The 16,309-nt window shown below is 37.8% G+C and overlaps 1 protein-coding gene across 32 annotated transcripts in view; it reads right to left on the bottom strand.

Moving 5' to 3' along the window:
• The window catches only part of gphn (gephyrin), a 334,022-nt gene that overhangs the window by 147,948 nt on the left and 169,765 nt on the right, over positions 1–16,309 (bottom strand). For 31 of the 32 annotated variants that reach the window (XM_062968004.1, XM_062968007.1, XM_062968014.1 and 28 more), the window contains one exon: positions 3,117–3,211. The exons of the other annotated variant lie outside the window; for it this stretch is intronic. In XM_062968004.1, coding sequence (XP_062824074.1) covers positions 3,117–3,211 — 95 coding nt within the window. The remainder of the gene's footprint in view (positions 1–3,116; positions 3,212–16,309) is intronic. 32 annotated transcript variants of the gene reach the window in all.

Here is a 16,309-nt window from a genome sequence, read left to right as displayed (position 1 = left end):
GGAAATTTCTATGCAGTCTGTCTCCCAAAATAATTGTTCGTCTTCAGAACAAATATGCCAGAATACTTTTTCTACATAATAGGCAGAGATCTGCTTGTTGCTGTTTTTCTAAAATGTACATTTTGATATCACATTTAATTTGGACCTGTATTTCCATAACAGTCTTTTTGTTTCTCTGTGATATTTCTGTATGACTTCCAGTTATTTATGCATGATTCTTTTTTGAATTTCAGTAAAAAAACAGAAGTGTTCCTGGGCTTTCATTCTTTAACAGGAAATTTGGTATCAGAGATGGAAATAACCTGAAAAAACTGGAAATTTTCTATATCTACACTACAAAAAAGAGCAATTCAACATGTTTCAACAAACCTTTTATTCAATACTACCAATACTGATGTAAGTTAATAATAATTTTAACTGATTTATATTGCACTGAATAATTTTTATATATGTGTTTTTTGTAAGCCGCCCTGTTGGGTGAGAAGGGTGGGATATAAATATTGTAATAAATAAATAAATAAATAAATATGCACGTGTAAAATGAAACAAGTCAGGTTAAGTCTTGCCTAAGGTGAAAATATTTTGAATTTCCTAGAGACCAACTGAAAGTTTCTTCCAAAACACATAGAGCAGTTACTTTTTCTTTCACCAGCTTCTACTCTCCTTTCTGGTCTCCAAACCATTGTGGACTTACACCTTTTTCATGCTATAAAATCTCCTCAGTAGGAAATTTGAGAAGCAGCTGATGCTTACTTACATGTTGTAGGGACATACGGCCACATTGTGATTGGCTAGAATATAATCCCACTCTTTTCCAGTTCAAACTTTATTGCATTGCTTACTTTGTAATAAAGGGTTTCTTTTTCAGAAGTAAACAGAGATATACATGTAATGGCTCCTTTCTTAAGCATTAAAATGTTAGACACTCAACTCAGAAAAGATTTGATATCAATTATGTAAGACGATAATTATTTGATATCACATTTTTCTTTTGATAATTATTCCATGCCAATCTCCTTTGTCTGAGACTTTATTCTATATTTTCCTCATATGCCAACAACTCCTTGTTCTATATTTCTGGCACCGACAGGCACATTTTTATTTTTAGTTATATATAGATCTGTCTATATGAACTTGAATTTATATTTTGGTCTTATCTTCCAGAGTAAGAAAGAAAATAAACTAATGTTTGAATAATACATTGCCTAATTGATATGCTATTGATCTGTTAACAGGCTTGCCACAATTTTTATTTCCTCTAATTTTTATTAAAATGTTTTAATAACAAACAATTAATACAGTAAAAATTCTAATGAAATATATTTTTGCCACTATTCCCTGTCTACCAAGATGAGGTGACCTTTCCCCTAATTTTCACAGATAAGATGCAGAATATATTCCTGTCTAATATTTTATTATCATATTCTTCATTTATCATTCATCTTCAAAGTTATATATAACCACCTAATTAAAATGTCACTGGTTTTCTATTTTCATAATTTGTCATAATCATATCTGACTTTTAAAAAGGAATATTAATTTCTGTTTTTATGTCTGCACCAGAGATATACTATTGTGTTTATTCCCTTAATCAAAATAGTCCCAATTTATTTTTATACATTTTATCTGATTTATGTTGTTCTATGTGTAATTTTTCTAATGGATATATTTCTTTCTTACTGATTTAAATATGTTTCTGCGAAGTTTTTTCAGCTGTGTACATTTTAGCTGCTTAAACATACACATTGCTATGTACAAAGCATACCTCTTGGAAACACCATGTGAATCTTGAAATATTGAATACTTGAAATCAAGTGCACATTTTCTCGCAGCAAATTTTGAGATGTGCCAAAGCGTTATTTGCTTTAAGACTGTCAAGTTTAGTGAATTTTCTTTCTGTTTCTACTAATGGGCAAGTTTCTTCAAGGTATGCAATATCATAGATGTACTCACAGATGTTAAAGATTTACCTTTAATTCAGATATACTCAATTTAGCATTGGTACCTGCAACAGAATTCCACACGGATAAACTGAGTACACTTTATTGAGTTTATGATAGGCTTATATTACCCTGTACCATCTTTAAAAACTGCTACTTTAGAGTAATCCTTTTATCACTATGACCCCTTCCACAGAGCTGTATAAAATCTACATTGAACTGGATTATACGGCTGTGTGGACTCAGATAACCCAGTTCAAAGCAGATATTGTGGATTATCTACCTTGCTATTCTGGGTTATATGGCTGTGTGGAAGGGCCCTTAGTGGTTATGATAATGCTATTGCTTTACATATATGAGCTGCTTTAATGATAGCATATAAGCCAGGCAGCTGCTTGCAGCCACAAACTGACTAAGGGCCCTTCCACACAGCCATATAACTCAGAATATCAAGGCAGAAAGTCCCACAATATCTGCTTTGAACTGGGTAATCTGAGTCCACACTGCCATATATTCCAGTTCAAAGCATACAATGTGGGATTTTATTCAGCTGTGTGGAAAGGGCCCAAAATAGCTTTAGGCAAGTCACTGTCTCTCAGAATCAGTTCTCATCCTAATCTACAATATGGAGTCAATAATACTGACCTCCCATACAATGTAGTTGTAAGATTATTGAAGAAATCTATTACAAAGTATTTTGAAAGCACAATGTAAATGTCAAACAATGTTACAGTATGTAGGGTTTGGCAAGGAAGATAAAAATAACAGCCTTAAACAGTTCCTTTCTTTTGAATACAAGCCAGAGCTAAACGTTAAAAAAATAGTTATGAGCTATTATATTATATTATTTATTGACATAAATCCTGCTTTCTTCTCTTAAACAAGACTCAAAGTTCCTCACAACACAAAAAATTAAATTCAAACATATACAAAGTAGTGTCCTCAGAGGTGATTACATTCTTCTATAAGCAAAAGGGAAGAGCTGGTAACAGATGATTCTGTGGGTGCACCTACACTGTAGAAATATCTGTCTTGTTTATCCGCCTGCCTGCCTGCGTATCTATCAGAAAATTAGGCACAGGCCAAGAATGAAACTGCTACTTAATGTAGCCTTTTCATAACCTTAAATATTTCTAGAAGAATAGTTCATTGTGTTACTTTTGTTAACATTCTTACCTAGAGAGCATGCCCAGAGGTGTAACATTAAGAGATCCCATCAGCATTGCCAAGGCCATCCCTGGGGCCTCTCGTTCTATTACTTCTTTAGTAGCCTGTAATCAAAGATTAAACAGCAGACTGAGTGAAAATAACAAAAGAAAGCAAAATAAATATAAAGCTATGTGAAATCTCTTGTCTTCTTGTGAAAAGCAACCAAGCATACGTTTCAAGTAGTGAATTGTGCAAACTCATCTAATCCTGTGGAAGCATAAATCACCCCCCACCAGAATGCATTTCTGTTTATGCAATAACAGGCAAGCACAGTCATCAGAATGCTTCACTGAGTGAAATGGCAGTTGGCTCACCAGTGGTTAGCAACAGTCAGCCTCAAAATACTGAAATCATATTCAATAGGCAAATATCGAATATAATCTGCACAAGTCTCATTGGCCAAGTAGATTTTTTCTTGAAAATCCAACTAACATGCACTCTGTATTGGGTCAATGGCTGGACATGGCGTAAACAATCTTGAGAACAATTGCTCTCTAAGCATCTACTTATATGGAGAAAGGACAAATTTTCCACTCATCCTGAGTGATGCTTGACTTTGTAGACATGCTCTACCTCCACCAAGAAGAAATCTGGGTGCTGTGATATTATCTGGCACATACTTTGAAGAAGACAGCAACATTTAGTATAGAGTCAGAGCATGAAGATATCAGAAATAATATCAAATACTAGACATTGTCGGAAGCCTCCAGGATTGAAATTAAACTTCCTGTTACAGTAAACATTTTTTAAAAAGTGTGAATTTATCAAACCTGAATGTATCAAAATATTAAAAGAAAGGATATAGTTATAACTTCTTAAACAAGTCTCCATTATTTCATATCAAACACCAATTCTGAATTGAGCACAGAGGTGACTCTAATATTATGGACTACAGAGAAGAAACACAATGAAAGACCACAGCATCTTGCTGCTTATGAGTTTTGGAAAGAAGAAAGGAGTGTATAAACATGCTAAATCACGCTTATCTCAGGAATGAAGCATGGCAGAACCTTCCAATGAAGCAGATCTATATTACTCCACCTGAAGCTTCAGAGGTAGACCTGTTGGATCATCTTATTTGGCTGCCTGTTGGCAAACACGAAAGCTGACTTTTGGGTAAGACACTCCAAAGGTCCTCACACCTCGACTGTCCAAAATTCAAAAGGCAGTTATCCCAAATGGACACCAGCATTGCCTTGTTGGGGGGGGGGGGGGCAGCCAGTCATTATTCAGGTGTCTGTCAGCCTCTCAGTAAGAGACCAATGGTTCAGACTGACTTACAAGTTAGCTCATTTGGTTTGGGCCCAAGTCAGCTGATTTTAGTGTAATTCATTGAAAACTGGTAAAATGACCAGCAGTACTCATCCCACAGGCTAGGCTTGGGGCACTAATGGCTCTTGCAGGACTAACAAATAATATATACAGTAGAGTCTCAGTTATCCAGCATTTGCTTATCCAACATTCTGGATTATCCAACGCAGTCTGCCTTTTAGTAGTCAATGTTTTTATATTCAATCTTTTCAATACATTGTGATATTTTGGTACTAAATTCATAAATACAGTAATTACTACATAACATTGCTGTGTATTGAACTGTTTTTTCATGTGTTGTAAAACATGATGCTTTGGTGCTTAATTTGTAAAATCAAAATGTAATTTGATGTTTAATAGGCTTTTCCTTAATCCCTCCTTATTATCCAACATATTCGCTTATCCAACGTTCTGCTGGCCTGTTTATGTTGGATGAGACTCTACTGTAGTTCTTTAGTTTTTGTGTGTGGAGGTGTGTAAGTGTTTCTATGTGGAAGGATGATAGTAACTGTTCTGGTTCTCCGGGGACTCATGGAGGCCAATGCAGCCCCTCAACCTGACAAGTGCACACCTCTGTATAAATGAAACAAAACAATCCATGGTTAATACAGTTCTGAAGTTTATCTGGGAGAGAAGTTTATAGCCTGAAATATTGCTTACTCACACATTTTTCTCCCTCTGACCTTCTTGGAATCTGACCTGCATAGCTAGCCTGGTCTCAACTTGGAAGAGTGTTTCAACATTTGCCCCATTGCTCTGTGTTTCAAACTTGACCAGCCAGACTCCTATTTTCTTGGATTTAATTCCTTGGCACAACTCCTATCCCCTGCCTGGTGCATCCTCAACAGGAAAAGAATGAAAATTGGTTGTGTGCCATTTCTCCTCTCCCACATCAACCTTCTTACACACACCCATTCACATTCCAGTCTTCTAAGAAAAAACCTTTGGTGCAAGTAGGAGGAATTGACAAGAAATCACACTGCATGAGCAGCCTCCAAGTAAGGCAACTATAAAAGTCCAACTCATTGTGGTTCTCTGCCTTCAACCTATCCCCTAAGACAAACCTATCACAAGTGTTGTTGTTTTTTCCCTTCCTCTGATGCTGAAAGAATGTGGTTGTTCAAGGTCACCCAGTGGATTTTCATGACCAAACAGAGATTTGAACTCTAGAGTTGTAATCCAATGTTCAAAACACTACACCATGCTGCCTATCTCCAATCTCAATCTCTCTCTCTCTCTCTCTCTCTCTCTCTCTCTCTCTCTCTCTCTATATATATATATATATATATATATATATATATATATAAATAAATGTAATGTTTGTTTTACTATGGAGTAAACAACAAAACAACTGAACCAAAGACATAGTCATCCAAAATATGTCTTTCAATCAAATAAACCTAGAAAAATAGTCCAAATTACAGAAAATGAAGAAGTGCCTTTCTCCCCCTAACTGCCAGTTAGAAAGGTAGGCTCTGCTGCCTTTAGCCCACCCCCTCCCCCCCGGTTGCATTTAGCAACTCCCTAGCCAAAATGGCTCCCAGGGCACAGGCAGAGTGCACTTAGGCCTGATCCACACTGCCTATAAAATACAGATTATCTTATTTGAACTAGATTATATGGCAGTGTAGACTCAAGGTCCTTCCACACAGCTATATTACCCATTTATAATCTTATATTATCTGCTTTGAACTGGATCATCTTGAGTCCATACTGCCATATAATCCACTTCAGTGTGGATTTTATACAGCTGTGTAGAAGGGGCCTCATATAATCCACTTATAAGATGCACTTATAAGATTATAAATATAATATGAAATAATTACTGTGGTATAATAATACAGAACAATATAATCTCTAAAACCAGGACGGTAAATAAAGCACAACACTCTGAAAGCAGGGAAATTGGGAATTCCAGAAAGCAGCATTCATACCTGCCACACCGAGACTATTAATTGCTATTCAAACTGGCCAGTCAATGATTCTGCAAGGTAGAAAGTGGCCAGGCTTGCAAGCAGCAAGGGTATTCAGTGCTTTTCAACCTGGCCAACCAAGATTTCCCCTAGGTAAAAAAATCCCCAGGTTTTGAAGCCACGAGACTATTCTGCCCCATTCATCCTGGCCTAGCAAGGATGCCCTATGTAGAAAGCAGCCAGGCTTTTAAGCTGCAAGACTATTCAGTGTAATTCAATCTGGCTAAACAATTATCCCCCTACAAAGGAAGTAGTCAGGCTTCAAAGTGACTCTTTGATTGAGGGTGCTACTCCAGCTACTCCAGAAAATGGCCAGGCTTCGAGGCTGCAAGGCTGTTCACTGCTATTCCACCTGGCCAACAAATGATTCCCATAAACCACAGCAATGCGTGGCTGGGCACAGCTAGTTACATTTATAAAGTATGAGAGAAAATAATCATAATTTATCTATTAATCTGGTGAATATGAGAAAACTTCAAAAGTTTCAAAAATCTGGAAATTTACTATACTTCATATAGTTTTACATGTCAGATCCATCCTGACTTTTCTTTAGTATCTATCAAATAATAGATTCTCCTTATAACAACTTGATGTAAAAAAAAAAAGAGCTTTCTCAACAGAGCCTGCTTATATTCTATTTTGGTTAAAAAGCAGTAACCTTTGTGCAACCCTGAATTATGATGTTTTCAGATCGTCTCCTAATCTTTAAATAAAAGTGATTAAAACTTTACAGACCAAGCTTCTGCTTTATAAATAAAAGCATATATAAATACATTTAGTACTGGAATGGTCTAAGTGCCGAGTTTACTTTGCATCTCGTTTTCTCTTCCTAATCTGCACAAGGCTTGTAATCTGGGTACTTGTTTATTCTCTTCCAATATGTTCTCAACTATTGCACACAGACATAGTTAAATTTGTGGCACCAGCAGGAGAGGAATACAGGATAGCTAATTAAGTGTCCCACTTTTGTTGTTAATTTACAGAAACAGAAAACAGACCATTAATTGCCATTTTAAAACTGGACTTAAATTATACTCCTGTTCTGCTTTTTCACATGTACAAATGTCAGACAGTGTTCCACTCCCTTATTTTCTGTAACACCTCAGTTCTACCTTGTCTTAGCAGAAATGTTCTTATGAAACTGTAAACTGCAACTTTGAAAATTCTGCTTTATTTGTAAGAAGCAAGCATGCTTTATAGACTGTCCAATTTGGTTTCTCCTGACACATAAAACATGGGTTAAGCTTTATTTCGAAATCCTGTATCGGGGATTCATTACCAAACTAGGATGTGAAAACCAACTATAAACCTTGTTTCCCGTTCTTGCATGTTAGAGAATCAAAGCAAGAATCAGCATACAGAATACAGATCTTCTGAAGATGCCAGCCACAGATGCAGGTGAAATGTCAGGAGAAAATGCTACTAGAACACAGCCATACAGCCTGGAAACCACACAACACTCCAGTGAGTCCGGCTGTGAAAACCTTCAACAGTATACAGAAAGATGGTACTGGTAAGGAAAATATTCTCACATTTTAGTCATTGCCTTTAATGGTTTCTTCCGAGTTTTTCCACCAGCTACTCTGTAATTTTATTTGATCCTTTCACTGTTATTTGAATTTGTGGTTCATTGTACCATAACTGGATTATTTATGGTTTCAATTCTGTATAACACTTTGAACCACTTGTTTATATTTTAAACTGCAATTTTGTATTACAGTTTAGGAGTGGATTTTAAAGTCAATTTTGCTGTGTACATGTGTATAGGAATAAATGACTACCACTCAGGAGCTGAAACTGGATACAGTACTAAGTTTCTGTTAACCTCTTGGTTACTGTTCTTCTGCTTCTGTATCAAAGGGGAATCAAGCAGGAATTATAAACTGTTGGCCTATATTTTTAAGGGAAAAGCACACCATTCAACAAAAGTTGAAATGTAATCCTGGATAATCAAGATGATCTCTTTCTTTTATGAGTTACAATGAGCCGATTTACAGTCAACTGCTACTTTGAGGTAATGGCCCAAGGCTTTAACAGGTTCACTGACTAAACTGGAAAGGAGAAGTAATCTCGTCAGACACCCACATATTGGTAAATACATAATACTTAATTTTTTAATTCCCACAAGGATTCCATGTATACATTAAATGGAATAGGCAATAAAGGAGATCCTTGAGGGGCACTAGAGGTCAACAACCAAGGCATTGAAAAGGCACCCCCAGTCTCCAATTTTGAGACTGACCTTCTAGGAGGAATGAAGCCACTGTAACACCATGGCCCTAAGTTCCAAGACAGTGCAAAATAATACCTTGGTTGATGGTATCCAAAGTTGGTAAGTGTGTCAAAGGCTTATCCAGGATGGCTCTGTAGTTCCTGGCCTCAGATGCCCACCATTTTCACCCTGCCCTGTGGCTACTGCTTAAACCCCTCCTTGAATTTTGGCAATTGCAAACAGGAACCCAGAGAACTTTCCTGCAACACCAAAAAGTTGTCAAACCTTAAAATAAAAAGATATGGATAATTTCTGTGGTAAATGTTTATGACATAGTAGGTAATCACTTAATTGCTAAGAAACAAGCATCAAGAAGAATGCCTGTTGCTTCATGAAGTATTTCCTGAGGTAAAGGTTTTGTGTAAATGTATTTATTTGCTTTATTTTTATCCCATCTTTCTCAAGATACAAGAACTCAAGGCAGTTAACAGAGAAAAAGTAAGGAAATAGTGACAGTATGCTTCTCAAGAAGGGAAAAACAACTGTGGCAAACCCTGTGACAGAAGTGAGAAAATAATGGAAAATTTAGACACCACTATACCTGAAACCACAAATAGAATGAAAATATGGGAAGTGAAAGAAATAACTGAATTGGCTAGGTTTGAAAATGAGAGATAGCATGTGAGAAGCAAATGAAGGAAACGCAAAGTATTGAGATAGAAATTTATAATTTGAAACTGCAAGTCGCTTCTGGTGTGAGAGTCACTTCTAACACAATAAAAAAATAATTTGAAACAGAAAGAACTAGAGGTAACAGACAGCTTAATTCCAATAGTCCCCTCCCAAATCTGATATAAAATTTCAAAGCATTACAAAGGAAATTATATTGACTAATTTTCACTAATTTTTGGGAGAACGTGCAATGATCTGGTGATGAAGGATCATAGAATCATAGAATCATAGAATAGTAGAGTTGGAAGAGACCACATGGGCCATCTAGTCCAACCCCCTGCTAAGAAGCAGGAAATCGCATTCAAAGCACCCCCGACAGATGGCCATCCAGCCTCTGCTTAAAAGCCTCCAAGGAAGGAGCCTCCACCACAGCCCCGGGGAGAGAGTTCCACTGTCGAACAGCTCTCACAGTGAGGAAGTTCTTCCTGATGTTCAGGTGGAATCTCCTTTCCTGTATTTTGAAGCCATTGTTCCGTGTCCTAGTCTGCAGGGCAGCAGAAAACAAGCTTGCTCCCTCTTCCCTATGACTTCCCTTCACATATTTGTACATGGCTATCATGTCTCCTCTCAGCCTTCTCTTCTGCAGGAGAAGGAAAATGTGAAGGAGGACGAAAAATGTGTAGCAGACATTCATGGGGAAATGAGAGTAGAGGAATATATAGACATAGATATAGATATACGGTATATTACTTGTTGCTTTATCAAGTCCCACTGTGTAAGTTTCAAATATATTCAAACAGAGTGATATCATCCTGCACTTAGTTCAGATACCAGTACACATTTCATTTTCCTCAGACTATCACAACCGTCTTCCCTGAACTGTCACCAACTGACCCCCTTCTTATAAAAAATCCTCCTTACACTCACAGTGTGAGACAGAAATGAAATTTGTTTTTTTCAAAACACCATTGTACAGAAATTGCTGAGTTGTGCAAAGAAGAAGATTTCTATTTATACCCTGCCCTATCTCCCAACAAGAGCCTCAGAGCAGCCTCCAATCATAAAAAACATAATAGACACATAAAACAACTGGGTGACATAATGAATTAAAACAAGTCAAAATTAAAACAATCAACACATAAATAATTATTATATAAAACTATTTAAACAAGCTTTTAAAAATGCTCAGGCTTCTGCCTTCCTTCTCCTTGCTTTATGATTGGATGGCCCAAAATAGTGGCCAGTGCATGATTGATAGGTGCTTTTTGCATGAAATGCCCACATACCCATATTTAGAGAACAGGAAATGGTGTGTTCAAGTAAAGATCATGCCCTCCTGACCAGCACTGGCTAGGAGAGTCACGTGATAATGATGATGGTGATGATGCAAGCTGGTAGAAATAAGGTGAACTGTGAACATAAGACATTATTCTAAAAGACGCCCTGGGTCCCTCCTACATGATAGGCTGGCACCCACGAGCATGTGCTCAAGGTTTTTGTCTTTTGGTTTTTCTGTTAGTCTAAAATAAAATAAACCTTACTCTTGATTCAAGAAACATTTGGTAATTTTTGTCTATCCTTGAAGCTCCAAAAGCTGGTCATCCTGGCCTGGAGTGACATCAGGAGCCTCCACCACACATAGAACCCTCTGTTTTGGGATTGGCTGCTTTCTGTTATTCACTCTCCTTCATCCAGGAATTATTCCATAACATTTTTGCCTGGTCTCTTCCTCTTTGCTTTTCCTATTACTATATAACAGCTGAAGCAACCAGGAGGCACACCTCCTGGTTCAGTTCCCAGCACACCATTCATTTCCCAGGGGTTTGTGGCAGGTGAGCAAAACGATCTCAATCTCCAAAACAGGCCTAAAGCCAGACCAATCTTCTGTTCCATCCAGATAAACTCGAAGCAGAGAAATTACCACATGCCCGAGCACTCTGCAAAATACAAATACAAATGATAATCTGGACAGAAAATCTCAACACCAGGTGACTAGATTCATTTGTTTTCCAATGATGGGCTATCATCTTCTCTTTCACATACACAGGAACAACTGTTTTCCACAATGTTCTTCACGTTCTAAATTTCACTCTTGATCCCTTGCATGTCATCTTTCTTGCTTTTTCATGCTTTTAGCTGCTCCGATCACCATGGTATTAATTATACTCCTTATTTAGGAATAGAAATTCAAGAACAATCATGTCAACTGAGCTACTTTTCCATTTCAAAGACCAACAAGTGATCCAAAAGGAATGCCAGCTTCTGTGACAGGAAATCCTCATCAGCTTCCTAGGTAGATTGTATCAAATCAGTGATTCTCAACCTGGGGTCCCCAGATGTTTTTGGCCTACAACTCCCAGAAATCCAAGCCAGTTAACCAGCTGTTAGGATTTCTGGGAGTTGAAGGCCAAAAACATCTGGGGATCCCAGGTTGAGAACCACTGTATTAAATGATCCTGTGCTCCTATGAAGGCTAAATCTAACACCAATGAGATACAGTATTGATATACCCATGACAAGATAATACATCACCCACTCAAATACCATCCCTGTAATACCCTGAAAAAAAATGTAATAATTCAGGACCAAAAGATGCTGAGATGAATCTGTGGGACCAAAAACTACCTTGGACCATCCTATTCTGGTGGTCCTGAAAAAGAGACTCATAAAGCAAATGTCGCCCCTCACTCCGGTCAGTTAATCCTGATCTCCCTTTTACCACCATCTAGCCACTTGGGTGTTTAACCTATGGCTAGCATTAGGATCTAGACAAGCAGAATTAACATTCCATTTAAGTATTAGAATCTCAGGATATTTCTATTGGAGAATATGAATTCTCCGATTTTAGATTATTTATTACACGTGTAGCTACAGAAAAATAGTCTCCTTAGAGAGAAACACAGATATATTAATGTCTAGGCACATTGTTTTTATTATATTGCCACTGAGGCATCATGCATTCTTTACATTACAATATATGGCACAGAAGATGTTACACCTTTTAAAGAATGAATCTTTATATGATCCGATTTCTTTCTGTTTTATATTTTAAATTTTATAAATCCATTACTTACCCTTTCTGGACTTAAATTACCCAAATCAGAACACAATCTGACATTCATAGTTTTCCCTGGAACTAACATATTGGGGGACAGGGGGATGGGGGACTTTTGTATATATAATATTGCAAAATCCCTGTATTATTAATTTACTGTGTTAAACACATGAAGACCAAATGGTGAACATGACCATTGCACATCTGAATCTAAATATTAAACAGTTATAACATCCCCTTTAAACATTTTATGTGTATTTTACTCACTAAAAGGCAGTGAAACTTTAATTCTAGATTTTATTACAAAAATATAAAGAATAAAAACAAAAACTTGCAAGCTTTATAAAACAGGTGGCAATAGCTTTTATTCACCATTACAGAATTGTATATTTTTCCTCATACTGAATAGACAAATATGTGGTTGTGATTAGAGCACTAACAAGATCATACAAAATAAAGGCAGTCTACAAGGTGCTTATTAGAAATATTCTTTCTTTCCTCCCTCTCTCATTTCAGCCACAGAACACACTACACAAATCGAAACTGCATTGTCCTGGTCACAATAAGCAACCAGGAATTAAATAGAGACTGAATGAGTAGGCTGATTTTTGTTTCTCTACACTCTTGTTTCTCTACAGTGTCCAGTACACAAATCAGCTGGGCTGCTATATGACAAAAATTCCCCACCCTGTGCACATCACAGAAATTGAGTTGTCTGTCAAATGTCTACCAACATGCAGCCCACATCATCCATCCATCCATCCATCCATCCATCCATCCATCCATCCATCCATCCATCCATCCATCTAATTATGTTTGGAAGCTTATTCACAAAATGCCCCCTGCTCCCTTTCTGCTCCTTTATCACATATGTATAAAAGAAAGGATCCTATACACTTTTAGGGTAGAGTGACTACTTACCATTTCACTTACACTGGATTCCACAGCTGCATAGTCAACCATGCAAACAAGGTGTTGAACTCAACTAGTGTATAGTGGTCCATCACCAACATGCATCAACAAAAAAAATGTAAGTCATGGTTGTGTGTGCTTAAGGAATGAAACAGAGTGTAGAGAAACCAATCTGTGAGACAGCACTTGCACCACTATTTTAATATTAGGTTATTTCTATATTAGGTTATACTATGCACAAGATTATACTGAATATGAGGTTTCAGCCTTTATTAATGCATTTCTTTATGCCCCAATTCTACTATACAAAACTGGTATTTTGTGTCTGAAAGAAATATTCTAAACAACATGTCCAGCTACAGACTCAATTTATAGCAATAATAGGAGAGACAGAGGGGTATTACCAAGGGATATGCAGAAATCACAATGAAATAACAAGAAGAGTGAATATATTTGTATAATATATTTAATAATTCAAGTGGCTTGTACTAGTATTTTTATTAAGAATAACTAATTAAAGTTATAAGAATGACCAAACTGAGGTTGCCATACTTTGGACATTTCATAAGACAACATGTCACTCATTGGAAAATACAATGATGCACAGTAAAGTAGAATGATATAGGAAAAGATAAAGACTACGAACAGGTGTATTGGTTCTGTCAAGACAGTCACAGGCTTGAATTAGCAAAACCTGATGAGCGGATTTCATGACATCTTGGAGGTCTCTCAATCATAGGCTCTCCACAAGTCAGTCAACTTGATGGCAAATAACAATCAACAGTGAAATTCAATCAATATATCTGATTCATGCCACTCTCTAAAGCATCAAGGACCACAGGGCTTCTCATAGATTTAGCGATCTGCAACTTAAACTTGGGGAAATTTAAATTCACCCCTTGACAATTAAGATTTACCATGTATACTTATGGGTAAGTCGACCTCATGTATAAAGCAAGGGCAAGTTTTGGGGTCAAAATTGTGGATTTTGATATGACCCATGGATAAGTCGACTAAACTCTTGCCTTTCACTGCTCTACTCAGTTAAGATTTTTTTAACATAATGATTAAGGTATAGTAGTCACATTGACTCATAGATAAGTCAACCCAGAATTTTTGGATGGATTTTTTACTTTTATTTATTTATTTATTTATTTATTTATTTATTTATTTATTTATTTATTTCGTGTCAAAAGCATTGTACATTTCAAATAATGGAAGAAGAAAAAAAAAGGAATCACAAGCAACTAAATAGTTTTGGACCAAAAGCAGGCAACAGCAACCACATTGTCTGTAGCTTTAAACAACAACTCCTCCGTACATGAGGCAGGGCATTGTGGGCAAGCATACATATGCTGAGTTGTTTGTTCAGCTCCACAGTCACACAAGGTGGAGGATTCCTCCAGGTAGTGCCACCTTGCCAAGTTGTCTTTTGATCTGCCCACTCCGCTTCTGAGTCTGTTCAGGGACTTCCAAGTTGCCCATTCTTGGTTTGCCCCTGGAGGAAGACCCTCACGGGGGGCCATCCAGTTAGAATTGCCAGGTTTAGCTGCCCAGAGAGACACCCTTGCGGCTGCTGGAAAAACATCAAGAGGAGTGGTGGTTCTCATGAAGCCCTTCCTTGATTTGAGTCTGGTGGGAGGAGGGTGATAGTCATGCAGTGGGTGGCTTTCACAATGTTCGACCTTTTTTCTCTCACCATTAGCAGCAACTTCCCGTCGCACGTCAGGAGGGGCAATGCCAGCTAACTTGTAGAGTTTATCAAAAGGTGTAGGTTTAAGGCATCCCGTGATGATTCTGCATGTTTCATTCAGTGCTATGTCCACCTGCTTTGCATGGGCAGATTTTTGCTAGACAGGACAGGCATACTCTGCAGTTGAGAAAGACAAGGCCAGGGCTGATGTTCTTACTACTTGTGGGTCTGCACCCCATGCGCTGCCAGTCAGTTTCCGCAGGATGTTATTGCGTGCAGCTACTTTGTGCTTGGTGTTCATGCAGTGTTTCCTATATGTTAGTGTTTGATCTAAGGTGACACCAAGGTATTTAGGATGGAAACAGTGTTCGAGCTCTTGGCCTTGCCAAGTAACTTTCAGTTTCCTGTTAGCTTCGCGGTTACGTAGGTGGAAAGCACACACTTGTGTCTTGGCAGGGTTAGGCTTCAGGTGGTTCTCTTTGTAGTAGCTGGAGAGATCTTTCAAGGCATTGGTGAGTTGCTTTTCAACTGTTTCAAAATCTTTTGCTTGTGTTGTAAGGCCAAGGTCATCAGCATATATAAAGCTCTTTGTGAGTGGAGGTTGTGGCTGATCGTTCGTGAAGATATTAAAAAAGCATTGGATGAGCATTGATTTTTGACTAAAAGATTTAGACTTTTACATGACTATATAGGGTCTGTAGAGTAGTCCTCAAACCTGCTTCAGAAAATTGCGAAACTCTCAGTTGGATCTGGTTTTTAGGTGACTCTGAGAGCTGCAGTGGGACTTTCTGTACACTAGCAATTGGATGCTTGATTTTGACCATAATAACAACATCTTAGTTTTGAAGGGGCAATAGAAGAAAGAGCTCTCCAATGCTGTGATAAGTAATTAAATGCTAATATTATAGAGAGCGGACAACCCTCCTATTAAAGCAGCTCCACTGGCTGCCGATAAGATTCTGGTCCCAATTCAAGGTGCTGGTTATTTCCTATAAAGCCCTAAATGGTTCAGGTCTGGCTTATCTTTGTGATCATATTTCCTGCTACAAACCTGTGGGATCTTTGAGATCGGCCGGGGAGGCCCTCCTTGCGTTCCCACGTCCGTCCCAAACACAGTTGGGGGGGGGGATGAGGGAGAGGGCCTTCTCGGTGGTGGCCCTCCAGCCCTGGAATTCCCTTCCGAGAGATATTAGACTAGCCCCTACCCTGGCCACATTTCGGAAAAATCTGAAAACCTAGCTATGTCAATGTACTTTTGACTAATTTGGTATAAACTGATAGTGTCTGTGCCTTCACCTATATCCAGCTACTGCACTTTACTCTGGCCCATCT

This window comes from Anolis carolinensis, chromosome 1, assembly GCF_035594765.1.
Source record: "Anolis carolinensis isolate JA03-04 chromosome 1, rAnoCar3.1.pri, whole genome shotgun sequence".
Taxonomy (NCBI): domain Eukaryota; kingdom Metazoa; phylum Chordata; class Lepidosauria; order Squamata; family Dactyloidae; genus Anolis; species Anolis carolinensis.
This window is presented reverse-complemented; position numbering and strand designations above follow the sequence as displayed.